Source organism: Taudactylus pleione, unplaced genomic scaffold (genome assembly GCF_031769625.1).
Source record: "Taudactylus pleione unplaced genomic scaffold, aTauple2 ptg000584l, whole genome shotgun sequence".
Classification (NCBI taxonomy): domain Eukaryota; kingdom Metazoa; phylum Chordata; class Amphibia; order Anura; family Myobatrachidae; genus Taudactylus; species Taudactylus pleione.
This window is the reverse complement of record NW_028284986.1, coordinates 180,525-198,838: the sequence shown is the minus strand read 5'-3', so window position 1 is coordinate 198,838 and position 18,314 is coordinate 180,525. Positions and strand designations below refer to the sequence as shown.

Genomic DNA, 18,314 nt, shown 5'->3' with positions numbered 1-18,314 from the left:
AGGCTACTACCCTCAAGGGACACTCCGGACTCAGCTGCACCCCTCCTACAGTTCCACTCTCTACCCTTCTGATAAAAGGATCGATCGCAAAAACATATAAAAGGGGGCTCAGGGGACAACCCTGATGAACCCCAGAGCATACCTCAAAGGCAGGACCCACCCAAGCTTTTAACCAGTTGATATAGAGTCTGTAACCAATTAACCACCCACCCTGGAAGACCATACTTGTAGTTTACCCAGTCAAAAGCCTTATACTGATCCAATCCCAGTAGGTACTTTCCCCACTTCTCAGCCCTGCATCGCTCAATGGCCTGCCGGACACCAAGGACAGCACTAAATGTGCTTCGACCCTTCACAGTACAGTGCTGAGAAGATTAAAACAAAAGCTCAGAAAATTCTGAAAGCCTATTAAAAAGAGTACTTTCGCCAAAATCTGTCTGTATTAAGAAGGGCTATGGGGCGCCAATTCTCAATAAGAGACGGTCTTTCCCTTTGGATAGCAAAATAAGTGCAGATAACCTCATGGAAGGAGGGAGAATTCCCTCATCCAAGCTCTCATTAAATACTTCCACTAGGCAGGGAATTAGGAGGTCTGAAAAGGTCTTATGAAACTCAGATGTCAGACCATTTGGTCCTGGTGATTTCTTGGGGTTCAGAGCCACTATATCGCTTTCCTAATTTACTCTGCAGTTATATCACAGGCCACAGAGTCAAGAGATGTATCCTGAGGAATCAGACCAAGAGTCCCTTAGAAATGCTTCCATCCTTTCTCTAATAAGTGGCTGCTTAGACAACAGATCAGAATAGTAGGACATAACTACATCCATAATGCCTTCTTAATACTTACGAAGAACACCATGTCTGTCAACCAGTCCTCTGACATGTTTGGAATCAACTGACGCTTTACAGCTCTGTTAAGGATCTTGTGAGTGGTACGAACCATAATCCCTTTCCAAAACTAAAGACGCCAATTCGTTATATTGAAATTCTCTCATCAGCTTTCACTCGGGAGATTTCCCCACAATCTCCCTCCTCAGAGATCAAGAAATCTAAATTTCTTTCTCAGTCTATGGTAGACATTTCGCTTTAATAAGTTTCTCTTGGCTACAAGACCATGGAAAAACTTAATTTTCTTTTTTATTACCAACCACCACTCCGACCTACTCCAACCAGCCTCCAGAAGTGTCTCCTGAGATTGAAAGAAGACCTTGAAAGACTGCCTAACTCTTCTTCCAGAAGCTCAGAGTTCACCCACCAAAGGCCCCGCCCTTTGAGGGGTTTCTGAGAAAACAGTGGTCGGAGAACTCCACTAACTTCACCCCAAGGGCTGAAGTTTTAGAGGTCTCCTTAACAAAAAACCTAACTATCCTAGACCTATGGCTAACACTAAAGAAAGTATGGTTAGACAAGCGGGTCTGGTGGATGTACATATTCGTCACTCCCCAGACCTCATGGGTTTCACTAACTAAAAAAATTGGAATCATAGGCCAGAGGTCTCCTTGAGCCCCCTCTGTCTTTTGGCCTAATTATGGTATTAAAATCAAAGATAACCTGCTGGGCCCTAAAAAGATAAGGTTTTACCTCCATGAAGAGACATTTCCTCTCCCATTGTGACTGAGGACCATAAATATTGGATTAATCCAAAATCATCCTGTCCCTTCATGTTAACATCCAAAATCATATATCTGCCTGTCTGCAATTCTATAATCTTGCGTATATAGTTACCATGCCAGAAAAAAAAAAAAAAAAAGTACTGCCACCCCACCGTATGGCTCGGCCGCAAGAGACCAGTAAGAAGGACCCCTCCTCCACTCAGCAAGGGAGATCACACTTACGAATCCTAGTCTCTTGCAGAAAACAAAACAAAACAAAAAAACCAACCTCAACCATGTTGAAAAAATCAAAAGCCATCATACGAGCACATTCAGAAACTACAGAAGCCACATTAATTGTGGCGCATCGTATAGGGTGGTGATCCATATTTATAGAGTATAAAAGAAACACTACCTTGCTTACTTTTACTTCCTCGTGAAACTTCTAACCAAGACCACCACCACCAAGAAAACTTAACCCTGCATACCAGCCCCCAATGGGCCAGCAATTTCCACACCGAAGTCAAGGGTACCTCCTGTGTATCCCCTCCTGACTAGAGTGAACCATTGATCCCAAAAGAGGAATCAATCACCTCCTCCTCCTCCATTTGTAGTCCCAGAGTTTCCTCTATAACATCTGCCGCATCTTCCACCACCCCATCAATTATTGAAACATCCTCAATCAGCTCTGTTCCAACCGGGTCCCATATCAAACCATCTTGATCCTCTCCTGGTGATATCTCCACCTCCTGTTCTGGCCTTTTCCCTTTATCACCACACTGCTCTTCCCCCTTGCTTTGCCATCCTTCTCGCTTTCCTTCTAGATACCAAAAACAGTTCAGCTCCCTCCCCAACAACCTCACCTTCATCAGAGGAAACAACGGCGAACTTGTTTGATAATACTATTGACATATCCTCACCTTTCTTCTTCTTCCTCCCACCTTTAACTTTTTGAAAAGGCTCTTCCTCCACACCTTCCGCTCTCACCTCCTCCACCCTCCTGCTCTGCTCTTCCTTTACCACCGTATTACTTTCATTATCCTTCCTTCCCCCTCTTTCCTGCCGAGGTTTGCTTCCAGGCACCTACTATAAGGGTGCCCTTCCTCCCCACATAAATTACATTTCACATCGTGATACTGCTTTGAGATATGACCAACTTTCCCACATAGTGAACATTTAACCACGGTACATTCACCACTCAGATGCCTAAACTCACCACATTTAAGGCACGTACTCGGCTGTCCAGGGTAGACACACTAAACCCTATGTAGGCAGCTGAGGGAACATGCACAAAACCGGCATCTGAGTGGCACAACCCGATTAGCACCTCCCAAGCCCCCCCCCCTCCATCGTGTGACCAGCCTTTACCATGTGCGACTGCACATCACAATACCTGGAAAGCCAAAAAGCTATGTCTTCAGGTGGTAAGGATTCATTCCTGACTAATACTGTGGCCTTCACTCTGTCCTGCCCGGTCACCAGGTTTGCAATGAATTTGTTATATGGCTCAGAGTTCCTGTACACCTGCCATTTCACTCAGAAGGCCTGTAATCCTAGATATGCCAGGAAACTTAAATCATACTCCCCAGACCTTACTGGGTGAATGCAGGCATACAAATCACTCGCAGAAAACCCAAAAATCATTTTGGAGGAACTTTTCATTGTTTGGAGCCTCCCCCTTCCCTACCCAGACCACCAGCATTCCCCGCAGACACAATAATTGGATTTGCTCTTGTTCTTTGCCTACAGACCATGCCAGCGTATGAACCAACCCCAGGTACTGATTTAACCATAACATTCACATTTTTCCCAGTCCTCTTGGCCCTTGCTGTTCTGTCCTTTACAATTACTTCAGCAGCCATTTTTGCCTGTATAGGGACTGACATTTTATCGCCATACACAGTCTTTCTTCATGTGACACAGTGCTCATGTTAAACACCGGCATACCCGCTGCCGTCTGTTCTGGACCAACTTCGCCCTGCACTTCACAGTACCGAACCCCTGGATTTATCTCGGGTGCAACGGGCCTAACCTGGGGGCCCCCCTCCATGCTTTCCTCAGCTAGTGTTGCCGCCAAAACTATTTCCGTATCGGTGACCACATTCTGCGCACTAGGAACAGCCCCTGCTGCTCCCCCTATCAGGTCATCAGCCTCTACTACGAGTGGCCCTGACTCACATGAGAAAACCAGGTCAATAGGTGCCGCTCCAACACCCACCGCGTTCCTGATACCTTGTGAACCATCACTTACCCGCAGTTCTGCCTCGGCATGGAGAACCGCATCTCCCACCCTCGTATCCATCCGCATCACTGAAACCTGGGTCTCCATCCTCCTTTCACCAAGCACCCCTGACTCAGGCTTCATTGCACCAGCTCTCTTTCCATACTTGGTTCAGCCTTACAAACTTGCTGTCCAGCAGAACCATTTATATCAGCCACTGTCTGTGGTTCTGAAATCCCAGCAGACTCTGCCTCTTTTCTCTCGCTTTATCCCTTTAATTATGGACAGATTTTTTAAGGTTAAAATTTCATCTTCCACCGCAGGACGCTCCCATTTGAAACAAGTCTTCTTTTTGCGCATTTTGTAATGCTGTCTTGAGTTCAGCCTCCTTGCTTCCCTTTGTAGCTCTTCCATGCTGCACTGGGCATAGGCGTCCTCCTCACTCTCTGGGCCGGACTCAGCGGAATCCTAGCATGCTGTCACTTATATCTAGTGACAGTGCTCCCCCTGCCTCACCGCCAGCGGCGTCTAACACACTGCCCCGAGTTGCCTCACTCAGGGATTCTCCCACCAACAGTTTAGAGGGAGCCATTAGGCTAGTGCCCCCCTGGTCATGTGACACTGACTCAGTGCCTACCAGGACCCTCATTACAGGAGCCTCCAAGTCCCTAGCCGAATCCACCGACCCCTCAGCACCCGCCAGTACCTTCACTGCCTGGAGCAGGGCTGACAAGACAGAGGCCGCAGTGACAGGCGCCGGACCAGGAGCTGCCTGAACATCACTCACTGGGTCACTCGCCCCTGGGATACACGCTGCTGGGACACCTGCCGACAGGACACGTGCTGCCGGGGATACCGCCTGAGAGTCCTTCAGGACCGCAGCTTCTTCCTGCATCAGACTTCCATCGGGGGTCTCCAGATAAGATACGCCCGCCGACTCCTCCATAGCCAGCGCTGACTGCACAATGGGACCCTCCACCAGCGGCTGTGATCCCACATTAGCCGCAATCGACCCCGTCACCCTCCGTATTCTACTCTGAACGTGGGACCCAGTCACCCTCCGTATTCTACTCTGAACGTGGGACCCCGTCACCCTCCGTATTCTACTCTGAACGTGGGACCCCGTCACCCTCCGTATTCTACTCTGAACGTGGGACCCCGTCACCCTCCGTATTCTACTCTGAAATAAGCTGTATAGGCTGCACCAGGGTCACAGCCACACTTTCCTAAACACTTCCCCCAGGCAGAGGCAGTCGGCCTGGGGAAGCCTGCAGGGGAACCTCCCTCTCAGCGCCACGGAAGTAGAGGAGGAGCAACAGCACACAACCTCCTCCCATGATGCACGCAGGCTATTAGACACACGCTGTAGTGCACGCAGGCTATTAGACACACGCTGTAGTGCACGCAGGCTATTAGACACACGCTGTAGTGCACGCTGGCTATTAGACACACGCTGTAGTGCACGCTGGCTATTAGACACACGCTGTAGTGCACGCTGGCTATTAGACACACGCTGTAGTGCACGCTGGCTATTAGACACACGCTGTAGTGCACGCTGGCTATTAGACACACGCTGTAGTGCACGCTGGCTATTAGACACACGCTGTAGTGCACGCAGGCAGTCTCTATATACTATTGTTACAGGGTGAGAATAGGGTCCAAACTCTCCTGAGTTGTAGAAGTCTCGGTCTCTCGCTCTCTGGCGCTGATGCTATCACTGTCAGCTCGTGTCACAGGGGTAGGGCTGGGAGGAGCGGGGCTGGCAGTGTCACTAATGACATATGGCAGTGTGTGCAGGGGTATATTAGGGTCACAACTCCTGCCATTATCCACACACCTGGGATCCCTGATTCAACTCTGCCAGGATAATTCCACAGTGACAGGCACTAAAGATCTAACCCTGCTGGGTGATGGACGTTCCTTCCCCACAAAAACTACACCACCATTGATAGGCCTGAGGAAAGAGAAAAACCCTATATCGGACCCGTTTGTAATAAAGATTTGGGCCTGCGACTCCCCATCCCACACATCAGGGATCCCAGGCGTGTGGATAATGGCAGGAGTTGTGACCCACACCCTCTCTCCTCACCCCATCACACTGCTTAAAGTTATGTTATATGTGTTTATGAGGCTGTGCGATGTATGCACCATTCCCATGTATGTGCGTCTGTCTTTAATAAAGCTTTGGATGTGTGACTTACCCTCCCCCGCCTTCTCACCCCTTACCCCCACCATGCCCACTGTGTGGGTTGCAGTATTGTTTAGTGATGAGTGACTAGCACAGTACATGATAGATACACTAATAGATAGATATATATGTAACAAGTCTGATACCGTGTATCTAGTAACGTGCGGTCATCTGTGAATGATTTCGGTTTTACAGCGTATAGTGTTCCGGCCGTGCAGCGACACAATGTAACATCTTGTGTATGCTCTTTTGTATCATTTTATGCAAATAAATTATCCATTTTTCAAAAAAAAAAAAAAAAAAAAAAAAAAAACCCCCCTCACCTTAGGCTGCATTCTCTCCTTGCCGGAGATAAACTCGCTAATTCCACTCCCAACCCGGGCCATGCCTTTAATGAGGGACGTGGAAGCTCCTTCCCCAATCCCGAATGTGAAACACCTGTAACGTTATCAGGGGAACAAGACGGGGACAGAATATGAATGGAGGTAACAAGTGACTGACAGAATGACCCTTACCCACCAGTCTGCAGGTAAAAGGAAGAACCATTATGTTATCACAGAGTTTAATAAATACATTTACTCTGAAACAAGAATCCATCTAAAAGTGAACAGCGCAGAAAGCAATTGTATGATGTTCACCTACTGATTAGACTACGGGGTCTATGTACTAAGATATACTTTCTCCATCTACTGTATCAACCAATTAGCTCCTGTCAGTTTACAGGCTGTGTTTAAAAATAACAGGAGCCGATTCATTGGTACTTTATCTCCAAGACTTAGTACATAGACCCCTTAATCAGTCTTTTCCTATAAGGTTACAGGGTACAAAAGTTTTGGGTGAGCTGAGCCTACTTTCTAGAACATCTGCAAAAGACATATCACTGTGGTACCCCCATATAATGGGGCCACCCGTTTAATGAAGGTCACCCTTATTCTTATTCAGGCCCCTGTAGTTTATTTTAGTGTAAATGCTGCTTCCATTAAGCCCTATAGTAGCTGTCAGGGTGAACGGTCAGCGTCCCCTCACTCTGGCCTGTACGGAGCATGTGCAGGAGAGTCCGACAGATCCCTGGCAGCCAGTAACAACTTTAGCCCGGGAGAAATTCCCTGCGCTCATTGGAAGCCTGAGTTGAGGGGTAGAGGAGCCCTGGGGCGGCCTGTGGCTGGGGGACCCTGACCAATAGTATACAGAGTCTTCAAGCAGCAGAGCTGGAACTGCCCAGCAGGAGTAGGGTAAAACTGAGAGAGAGGGGCAGACAGACACAGATGGGAACTTACATGTGGAGCTAAGCAACCACCAGGAGGGCAGAGGGGTCTGACAGGAAAAGGGGACACCCAGCAGCCAGGAGGACAGACGACAGAAGAGGACAGAGAGTCATCAGCTCTGTACCAGGGAGCTGTGCAGTGAGAGGATACCGGCTGTGTGTAGCTGGCGCTAGGACCCAGGAGAGGGCCCCTGCTGGAAGTACAGGAGGCAATAAAGTACTGTCTGAGGGCAGACCACCCGGGAAGGACCCCGCTGGCTGAATTCAAGCTGAAGGACCATGAGAGTGGCTGGGCTGTTGCTGGATCGCAGGAAGGCACTCGCCTGTTGCTGCAGAGCGGAGAGCCTGGAGGGGGAAGGTGCCGCTTAGAGGAAGACCTGGGCCAGCCGCCGCAGGTGGTCAGAACCCCGTTTATTCTTATTCTCTGTTGCTGGTGGCTATTCCCTTTGGGCTGTGGTGGAAAAGGGGGTAAGGTTTTCCTTTCTCTCCCTATAGGTGTGGAGCTCCTAAACCTGGGTACACGCCTGTACAATCACCGGGCCGTTCTTTCGATTTTGTCCCGTTCACGCGATATCGTAAGAGTGTGTGCGCACCTTTCATCATGTTTTGTCAGAAGAAAACTGGTTGAATGGAAGGATCGCATCTTATGTACAGTTAAATATTCATCCGATCAAACCAGAAGCGCAGTGTGTAGGCACCTTTCACCGTTCTTGCAGTACTACACCAGCAGCAGCGCCACCTCTGTGGGTGGTACAATCATTTTCTTTTGATATTTTGGCAGTCGGGTATCGAAAGTCAACAGTATGCCCAGCGGCGGCTCCTACCCGGTTTGATGAGAGGAGCTGCCACCGCTGAAAACTACAGGATCACTCTTCGGCTCTCGGCTCCTGCCTCCTCCTCCTCGGGTCCCGGCCTCTGCGTAATTGATCTGTCAGGAGCCGGGACCGGCACATACGCACCACCGGCTTCAAAAGGACTGCATCGTCTGCAGCCCAAGGAGCCAGTTAGGACTGGCGGAAAGGCAGAGTAGCGGTTTTCTACTGGAAGCCACTATCTGCTAATAGCAGCCCGGACTGGCAGTCCCCGAGGGAAGAGACATCTCCCCCTGAGACTGAACTGTCTGTTGTGTATCTGACTGTCAGGTGGCGCTTCCAATAGGAAGCCACTGCCAGTCACAGTGTAGAGAGTGCAGTCACGGACTGCACTGATGTGGAAGATCTTGATGTTGGGGGCTGCAGCCTCGCAGCCCCTAGGCAAAATCCACCACTGAGTATGACTGTATACAGCAGGTGTGCACACGTTTATAGGCAGTGTGGTTGGGACTTCCAATCGGGAGTGAAGTCGATCGAACCATCGCATCGAAAGTGTGATTACCAAGGTGTGTATCCAGCTTTAGGCTCTGGACATTATTAAAAACGGGTTAATCGATCCCTGGGGGAAAGAGCTCACTCTGGTTCCGTTTGCCCCTGCAGATAGGTCTCAGTAGGGAGGCTTCAGCAGAAGATAGGAGGTTCTCCCCCCCCCACCCCTTACTACCTGTTTGTTTGTGTGGGCAAAGATATTGACTTTGCACCCTGAAGGTTTGAGACGCCTTCAGCCTAGATTAGCACCACTCCCCCATTGGTTTTAAGCAGGGATTCTGGCATTTTGACTGCACCTTAGTACAAGGCACAATCCTAGGTAAGTCCTAAAAATGTTTATACTGTTATACTGCAGTGCAGCTATGGGTTGATTTTTGGGGCATGGGTCCCCTGGATTGCTATGGTTGGGCTGCTTCAGGGCATCACATTATAAACACATTTTCCTTTTTGCACCGTTATTGTTTGTTTAATATATACAGTATGTATTATTTTTAAACCTCTATTTTTCACCTTCTTATATATTCAGCAGCAGCTGCTCTTATCTATCTTATACTTCACCTTCTCTCATTAGTGATGCCCTGGGGTGGCTCAGCTGGGCCTGTTTGGGGGTGTCCTGTGCTCTGGATTTCAACCCTAGTAGGTTAGGGACCTACCCTCAGAGGTTACCTGGGCGCGGTGGGTAGGCCCATAACCATGGCCATGATTATGCTAAAACCTCTATGTATTGCAAAAAATTCTATTGCGTAATGAATGTATTATACTGTATAATTAGTAATGTTGGAGTTGTGCACTTGTACTTTCTCTTCTTGTGTTTGCAACAATAGTCCCCACAGTAGCACTACATACATACATACAGCATGTGCAGTCTAGGGCCCCCTTTTCTATAAACCATGGCTATGAGGACAACTGTTCCTGCTACATAATATGCTCCCGATCATTACTAGCTTTTGCCAACAGTCTGATGCTTCAGGGCCCAAGTTTCCTGCTGATATTACAGTTTGTTCTTCTAGGGAAGATTTCCATTACTAAAAAGGTACAAAGATGTCGGTTTCCTAACTTGCGATTGTTTCTAAGCACTCTCTACTACTAATATAAATACGCCAGTACATGCTAAATGCCAGTCTGTTCATTGCTGCCAGAAAGTATTTTATAGCTACAGTAATGTAAAAGTCGTCTGCTGGTTTCCTAATCTGCTATTGTTTGTAAGCACTGACATATGATAACATGTAAATCCATCAGTACATGCTGACGTCTAATACTGAGCCTGGTTACAGCTTCCTAGTACTGCAAGTTGAAGTAAAAGAATTGTGTGTGCACCTGCCTGCCACTTTGGCTTCACATTCATCACCCGACTGCAGCTCATGTTGGTTTTTAATACTGTGAGTCCATTTTAAGCTTTCTATTGCTGCATGGTGAAGCAAAAGATTTGTGTGTGCACCTGCCTGCTGCTAATCACTAAAACACAAACATGACGCTTATACACACAGTACATGGAGGATCACTGTAATTACCGGTGGTTATGGGCATTTTTCTGGACCTCTGCTATCACCTCCTTTGTGTTCCCGACTTCTCCATCGGTGAAGACAAAGAGCTGAGAAGAGGACAGAGGTAAGGAGCACAGATTAATAACAGCAGTATAATCTAACCCAGTCTGTATTCATCATTACCTCTAATAGAGTAGCCTGTCTCAGTGTACTACACCTGTACAGGGCTTCTGATACATTAAGGAGAGAAATGCACCAAGTTCTCTCTCATGGTACCTTATCAGATCTGCTCACAGATTTACCCCATATTGTACTGACTCTGGAGTTACTGAGATAGAGAGAGAGATACATACATACATACATACATACATACATACACACTCAAGCTAGGTGGCGATAGTGAGCCAAGGATTCTTTGTGGGACTGGAGGGATCACCGACACAGGGAAGAAAAAGGAGGTGGGACCGTACCTAAGGGCTGCCAAGTGGAGTCAGACCAAGGAGGATTGAGGCAGGGCAGTCAGGCTGCCAGAGAAGACAGTAAGTGGGATTGTGGCAGCTATAGAGTCCAGTGTGTCTGGAGGCCACACTTGAGATTCAGAAATCACTGCAGAGCAGAGGGGGTGATTCAGCTGCGGATGGATATGTGATCACGTTAGCGGCTGCGATAGCTGTAATATGGTAATGCTGCAGGAGGCGTTGGTTCAGTTTTCTTCACTCCCGGTGGTGTGGTCCAGCTTGGCCTCCTGGAGTTTGGTGTGTGCACGACAGTTCATTCCGGCCGGCTGGATGTTGATAGCCGTGGTCCTGCGGAGTCACTTCCTGTGTGGCTGAACTTTATTTTGGCCCCCACGGAGCTTAGTTGAGTAGGTTTGTTCCGCCTCCCGGAGGTGGGTTTGATTATGGTTTGTTACCTGGTATATTAAGCCTGTATTTCACATTAGTAGCTGCGACTGACTCGTGATAAAAGGTTGTATGATATTGAAATGGGCCATGGGGATAGCCATGAGCCGTGTCACTACGCTACAATTCCTTATCCACATCTAATGGATGCTATATTCAATATTTTTTTGGACAATTATAACATGGTGGTGTGCTGGTCTACTGATGTATATCATTGTTGGTGCTTGCCTACTACTGTACCCCTTTCAGACCAACGGCAAAATCCCTGGTTATTGCAGGGTTCACCCGGGTTGCTACTAGGTGTAAAAGGGGCAAGGCAATCTAACCCGGTAACTTGCAGGGTTTAACACGGGAACGACCTGTGTAACCCTGCACTGTAATCGTGTAACCCAGGTCTTCCGACCAGGGTGTCGTTTACAGCATAGGCAATTCCTGGTTTCTCGGTGCTTGGATGGCAGGCCAGTTCCACTGCACCCATGTCCAGCGTGACGGCGCCGACTCACGCCATATTACGCTGCACACAGGTTCAGTGGAACTGGCCTGCCATCACGGTCTGAAGGGGGTATGTCCCGGGTCTGACCCGGTTTGGGATCATGCTCCAAATACTGGGTCAGACCCGGGAATTTAGTGTAAAAGGGGTATTAGTGGGAATTATAAACTAGTATCTGAGCTTCCCAACATCTGACGATTTATCTTCTGAACTCTCAGTAGCTCCCTAATCAGATGTAGCCGGGAGGAATTGCATATCAGTTGGAGTTACTGCATGGCTCTAACATATTTAAAGCTTACTAACATTACTGATTTGAAATTGCTACTTCTACAATTACCAGATTATATACCTGAAGCTTACATCTCACACGTTTGGTTAGAATGTAAGCTCTCACGAGCAGGGCCCTCTTTCCCAGGTGCTTTTCCTTCCCTTACTTAAACCATCATCTACTCCCTACAATGGCGCCTAACCCTTGGTTGCAGTCTCCCTGCCGCTTACTGAAGCATTATGACCAGTGATGCAGTTTGGTTTATACACCACATCCTGGTCCTGCAATGTTCTGTGCTGCAAGTCTCTGGTCTCGCTCATTCTGTTTATGTACTATGTAAGGCACTGCAGACCCCTAGTGGTGCCATATAAACAAAAGGAGAATAGTAATAATCAAAGCGGTCTAGTTACTGTGGGGGAGATGCATCAAGCCTTGGTGACAGATAAAGTGGAGATGTTGTCCATAACAACCAATTGGCTTCTAACTGTCACTTATCCAGCACAGTCCATGAAATGACAAATTGTTTGGGCAACTTCTCCCCTTTATCTCTTTCCAAGGCTTGAGCCATCTCCCCTTAATTGACACAATAAGACCTATCCATTTGGGACTGATTAGTCACTGAAATGTAGATCATTATATTCCTTATGTGAGTGGGATGAATTTATAATATTGCTGTTACTATGATTGTGTATTGGCCTCTCTCACTATGCTATACAGCACTGGTATGTGACTATATTAGTGAAGCAGTCACAGAAAAAAAAAAATCTAATCTTACACCAAGCTGAAGCAGAGTAGCTGACCATGGTGCTGAAACAAACAGTGTCAATCAGGGCTAGCAATGTGCCCTGTTGCCAAGCACCAACTTAGCGAGAGGAGGGAGCCAGGGAGTGAGCATGATCACGTCTGAGGCAGAGAGTGAGATACTGTAGCCTCCAATGGACCCATGAAGATGCATACACAGTAGCCAGGGGCGGTATAGCTATCAGGAATCTAACAAAAACAAACCACCATCGGAACACCATCAAATTATTTCCCTTTCATGAAGCGAACATCGAGCCGCCACCATCAAATGGTACAAACACTACCATCTGAACAAAAACATTGATGGTTAGTAACCATCGAATTCTGATGTCCATCCCTACACTAAACCTGAAGAGAGACTCCGGCCACCTCTCCTGTGAAGTTCTCCCTCTCCAGCGTGATGCTCAATCACACACCCTCAGCGCATGGGAGGTGCCTCCTGTTTACTGTTCTCAGACAAAGGCACCACGTCAAGGAAGCTCAACAGGAAGCCCAGGAAATACAGGGTACATTGTGCAAAGAGGACATTGCTTATCAACATGTTGGGCAGCTGGGGAGAGGTGGGCATGGAGGCTGCAGAAACAACAAGAGATCTGGTAAGAACTTACCTTTGTTATCTCTGTTTCTACGAAGTCCATAGGGTCCACAGGGTTGACCTTGGGGTATAGCTGGATCTGGATCCACGGGCACCACGCAGTAAAAGCTTTTGCTGCTCTCAGGATGCACTTGGGTCCATCCTCCCCTATACCCCGCCCCTGAGCCACAGGCATCTCAGTTGGTAAACAGCCAAGGCCGGAGGAGGAGCCTAAACAGAGAAAAGGAAGACTGGAACACACAAGAAACCATACTCACAGAAATGGGAGACGGAAAACCGGTGACCAGTCACATAGCCCATATGAAGCCAGGTGCGTCAGGGCAGGTGCCCTGTGGACCCTATGGACTTCGTAGAAACAGAGATAACAAAGGTAAGTTCTTACCATCTCTCTTGTTTTCCACTTCAGGGTCCATAGGGTTGACCTTGGGGATGTCCCAAAGCAGTTCAACTAAGGGCAGGGACGCTCCTGTGCAGAAAGGAGAACCCGGCGCCCGAAGGATGCATCCGGAGAGGCAAAGGTGTCAAACGCATAGAACCTCAAAAACGTCTGAATGGAAGACCAGGTGGCCGCCTTACATAGCTAAACAGCAGAGGTGCCACGTCTAGCAGCCCAAGAAGGACCCACAGATCGAGTGGAATGAGCCTTAAGAGAGGCTGGAACAGGTAAACCCTCCTGTGCATAAGCCTCACAAATAACAGAAAAAAAAGCCAACGGGCTAACGTGTGAAAACCAAAGAGGACAAACAATGAATCAGACTTCCTAACAGAATCAGTCCACATAAATTCTGAGAGCATGGACTACATCCAAGGAAGCCTCATCAGCTGAAAGATCAGGTGACTGAAAAGCTGGCACAACAAGTTCCTGATTAATGTGGAACTTAGAAACCACTTTAGGCAAAAACTCAGGACGAGTGCGAAGCACAGCCCTGTCCTGGTGAAAAATCAGAAAAGGGGGACGACAGGAAAGCGGCCCCAATTCCGACACCCTCCTGGCAGAAGCAATTGCCAGGAGAAAAGCAGTCTTAAAACGTTAACCACTTGAGTTCCGACTCAAGAGGCTCAAAAAGGGGGACCCGAAGAACCACCGCCAAGTCCCAAGGAGCCACAGGAGGCACGAAGGGAGGCTGGATTCGGAGAACACCTTGGAAAATGGTGTGAACATCTGGCAGTGTAGCGATCAGACGTTGGAACCACACAGACAGCGTGGACACATGAACCTTCAGAGAGGCAAGGCGTAAGCCTAGGTCCAAACCTGAATGAAGAAATTCCAAGATCCTAGAAACTCGGAATACCTGAGGATCATAGTTTCTGGACTCACACCACTGAAAGTAAGTGCGCCACACCCTGTGGTAAATGTGTGCGGAAGCAGGCTTGCGTGCCCTGAGCATGGTACTGATAACCGAACCAGAGAAGCCCTGAGACCTAAAGACGGCTGTCTCAAGAGCCACGCCGTCAAAGACAGCCGACCCAGATCTGGGTAGAGGCAGGGCCCTTGAGACAATAGGTCCTGACGCTGGAGGGGAAAAAAAAAAAAGGTACGGAGCATCGATGGAGAGGCTCCTCAGATCAGAGCAGTGGTTCTCAAACTCTGTCCTCAGGACCCCACACAGTTCACTTTTTGCAGGTCACCCAGCAGGTGCACAGGTGTATTCATCAGTCACTGACACGTTTTAAAAGATCCACAGGTGCAGCTATCAGTTTGACTAGTAATTATGTGAGGAGACCTGCAAAACATGCACTGTTTGGGGTCCTGAGGACAGAGTTTGAGAACCTGTGGATAAGAGTACCAAGGACGTCTGGGCCACGCCGGGGCCACCAGCACGAGCGTGCCGCCGTCCTGCTTGAATTTCCGCAGGACCCGAGGCAGCAGGGATATCGGAGGAAATAGGTACGCCTGTTGAAACGTCCATTTCACAGACAGTGCGTCCACCAGACTTGCGCCTGCGTCTCTTGCCCTTGACCCATACACAGGCAACTTGTGATTGTGACGGGAGGCCATCAGGTCCAGGTCCGGCAGCCCCCATCTGTCGACGAGTAGTTGAAATACCTCTGGGTGAAGAGACCATTCCCCAGGATGAACGTCGTGACGGCTGAGGAAGTCCGCCTCCCAACTGAGGACTCCGGGGATGAAGACCGCCGAGATTGCTGGAATGTGGCACTCCGCCCAAGCAAGGATGCGAGACACCTCCGACATCGCAGCCCGACTGCCAGTTCCTCCCTGGTGGTTGATGTACGCCACCATGGTGGCATTGTCGGATTGAACTTGAACCGCCCTTCCTTGAAGAGCGGTGCCGGACGACTGCAGGGCCCTGTACACGGCCCTCAGTTCCAGAATGTTGAAGGGGAGAAGTGCTTCCTTCTCAGTCCAACGTCCCTGAAGTGACAACGAGCCCGTCACTGCCCCCCAACCCCGGAGACTGGCATCTGTTGTGAGCAAGACCCAGTCCGGGTTCCAAAAGGAGCGCTCCTCGACCAGATGAGCTGTCTGAAGCCACCAAGCTAAAGACTGCCGAACCTCCAGGACAACACCAGCATCTGAGACCGGATCCGGTGAGGTAACCCGTTCCATTCCGATAGAATCAGTCCCTGCAGGGGCCTGGAATGGAACTGGGCAAATTCCACCACGTCGACACCATGGACCCCAGAACTCTCATTGCAGAATGGACTGACAGTCGGCAACTGCTCAGGCAACTGTGTATCGGCAGCTGCAGGGGAGGAGACCTTTTCCGGAGTCAGAAAGATCCTTTGCTGACGAGAATCCAGCAGGGCTCCCAAATGAACCATCCGCTGTGATGGAATCAGGGAGGACTTTCTCCAATTTATCAACCACCCATGCGCTTGCAGACAAGCGATCGTCAGGTGGAGATGTTGAAGCAGTAGATCCAGAGAGCTCGCCAGCAAAAGGAGGTCATCTAAATACGGCAGCAGCCGTACATTCTGGCTTTGAAGATGTGCGGCCATGATCGCCATCACTTTGGTGAATACTCTTGGTGCCGTGGAGAGGCCAAAGGGTAGCGCCCGAAACTGGTAGTGATGTTGTAGGATAGCGAACCTCAGATACCGCTGGTGCGAAGGTGCTATCGGAACATGGAGGTAGGCATCCTGGATATCCAGGGAGACCATGAAATCCCCAGGTTCCATCACCAGAATGATGGAACGTAACGTTTCCATCCTGAATTTGTGAACTCTCAGGAACTTGTTCAGAGACTTCAAGTTGAGGATAGGGCGATGAGAACCATTGGGTTTCTGCACCAGAAACAGAGTAGAGTAGTTGTGACCGAGGAACGGGAACAATGACCCCTGCTTTCAGCAAAGACTCTATAGCTGCCTGAATCTGCAAAGCTTTGTTTTTGTCCTGAGAAAAACTCATGCAGAAAAACTGGTGGGGCGGTCTGTGCCGAAAAGACAGGGCGTACCCCTGGGAGACCACTTCTCAAACCCAGGCATCAGTGGTGGTATTGTGCCAGCACTGGGCAATTTGAAGACGTCGGCCTCCCACTCTGAGGTCCCCCAGAGGGAGGCCCGTCCCATCAGGCAGAAGGTTTATCTTCCTGCTTGGAAGAAGGGCGCCTAGCACTCCAGGCCTGCTTCTTGGTCTTAGAGGCGGCCTTGGTCACCGACTGCCTCGGGAAGGACTGACATTTTGCCTTACCCTGAACCCGAAAGGCGGAGCTCCTCACCTTAGAAGGTGCAGAAGCCGAAGGCAGGAAGGCTGACTTGGATTTAGCCAGAGTATCCATTATTTTGTTCAAGTCTGGTCCAAATAGCAACTCCCATTAAAAGGTAAGGCCTCCAGGCCCTTTTTAGAGTCTGCGTCAGCTCTCCAGGACCGCAGCCACAAGGACAGATGAGCAGACACAGCTGCAGCCGAAAACCCTAGAGGTCAGCAGGCTGGCATTCAACGATGCTTCCCCAATATAGGAAACCGCATCTCTCATCTGTCCTATTAACGCTCTTTGGATATCCGGAGCATCGTCTGGAAGAGTATCCTCTAATGCGTTGGCCCAGCACTCAGCGGCTTTAGCCACCCAAGAGATGGCCATGGACGGACGAGCCACTGCCCCAGAGAAAGAGTAGATAGGAAAGTGGAGACTTGTTTAAAGTATGTCTGTGGGATCCTTCAGAGAAGAGATAGTTAAAAGCGCTACATTGCCATAACCATCTAAGCGGGTGACATGGGAAACCCCACCTGCGGTGGATTCTCATTTCCTGCAGTGAGCCTCAGGAAAAGGATAGTTGGATACCAACAGTTTCTGTGGTTGGAATCTCTTACTGGGCGACTGCCAGGTCCCTGCCATATGATCAGTCAATTGGTCAGACAGGGGAAAAAAAACCATTCAAAGTTACCTTAGCCTTTTTAAAATTAGGCTACTTCGACCTAGGAGCCGGTGCATCATCCTCTATGTGAAGGATGGCCCGCACTGCCCTAACCAATGCCGGCACATTAATGGAGGACTTAGTCTCCACTTCCATGGCATCAGAGTCAGTGTCCTCATGTACTTCTCCGTCATCTGAAGACACGTCCATGTCCGTTAACTGCGCAGCCAGTGAAACCGTAACGGGGCGCTTGGATGCCTTCGGGGGATGTCACTTTGTAACATCGACTGAAAAGCCGAAGACGAGGCCTCCAGACTCTGAACAGAGCTGGAGAGTACATCCACCCAGGGCGGAGGAACCGCCTGAGGATACCCCTGAAAGGGCACCATGAACTGCTGCGTTACTGGGGGAGACTGCACATACACAGCAACCCCGTATAAAGGACCCACAGCCTGAGACCCGTGGGGAGACTGCAATAACTGCGAAATACCGGGGAATGAGGGATGGTAGGTTGGGGCAACGTCCTAGCAGGGACTGCAGTCGGGACCGCTAAGCTGTCCGCGATAGACGCCAGCACCTGCGAAAACATCACCAAAGGAGGATCCTGCGGCGTAGGGGGTTTAGAGGGGCCAGCCAGGCGATAGCTGGCAGCGCCCGCACAGACCAACCTGTGATAAATCCTCCCCATCAACACCTGCAGAACAGCGTCTGCAGGAAAACAACACAGGAGCCACAGAGAGCTCAATCTCAGACATGACACAAATGTTTCAATAAATATGTATCACAAAGAAGAGGTGAGGCGTATAACACCTGCACTCACAAGTACGCAAC

At 49.3% G+C, this 18,314-nt stretch overlaps 1 protein-coding gene across 2 annotated transcripts in view; it reads right to left on the bottom strand.

The window, feature by feature from the left end:
• Window positions 1-18,314, bottom strand: part of LOC148481354 (von Willebrand factor A domain-containing protein 5A-like) — a 95,324-nt gene that overhangs the window by 31,647 nt on the left and 45,363 nt on the right. For both annotated transcript variants that reach the window (XM_088453598.1, XM_088453599.1), the window contains exons 10-11: window positions 10,138-10,217; window positions 6,325-6,439 (exon numbers count right to left, since the gene is read on the bottom strand). In XM_088453598.1, the coding sequence (XP_088309724.1) occupies window positions 6,325-6,439; window positions 10,138-10,217 (195 nt within the window). The remainder of the gene's footprint in view (window positions 1-6,324; window positions 6,440-10,137; window positions 10,218-18,314) is intronic.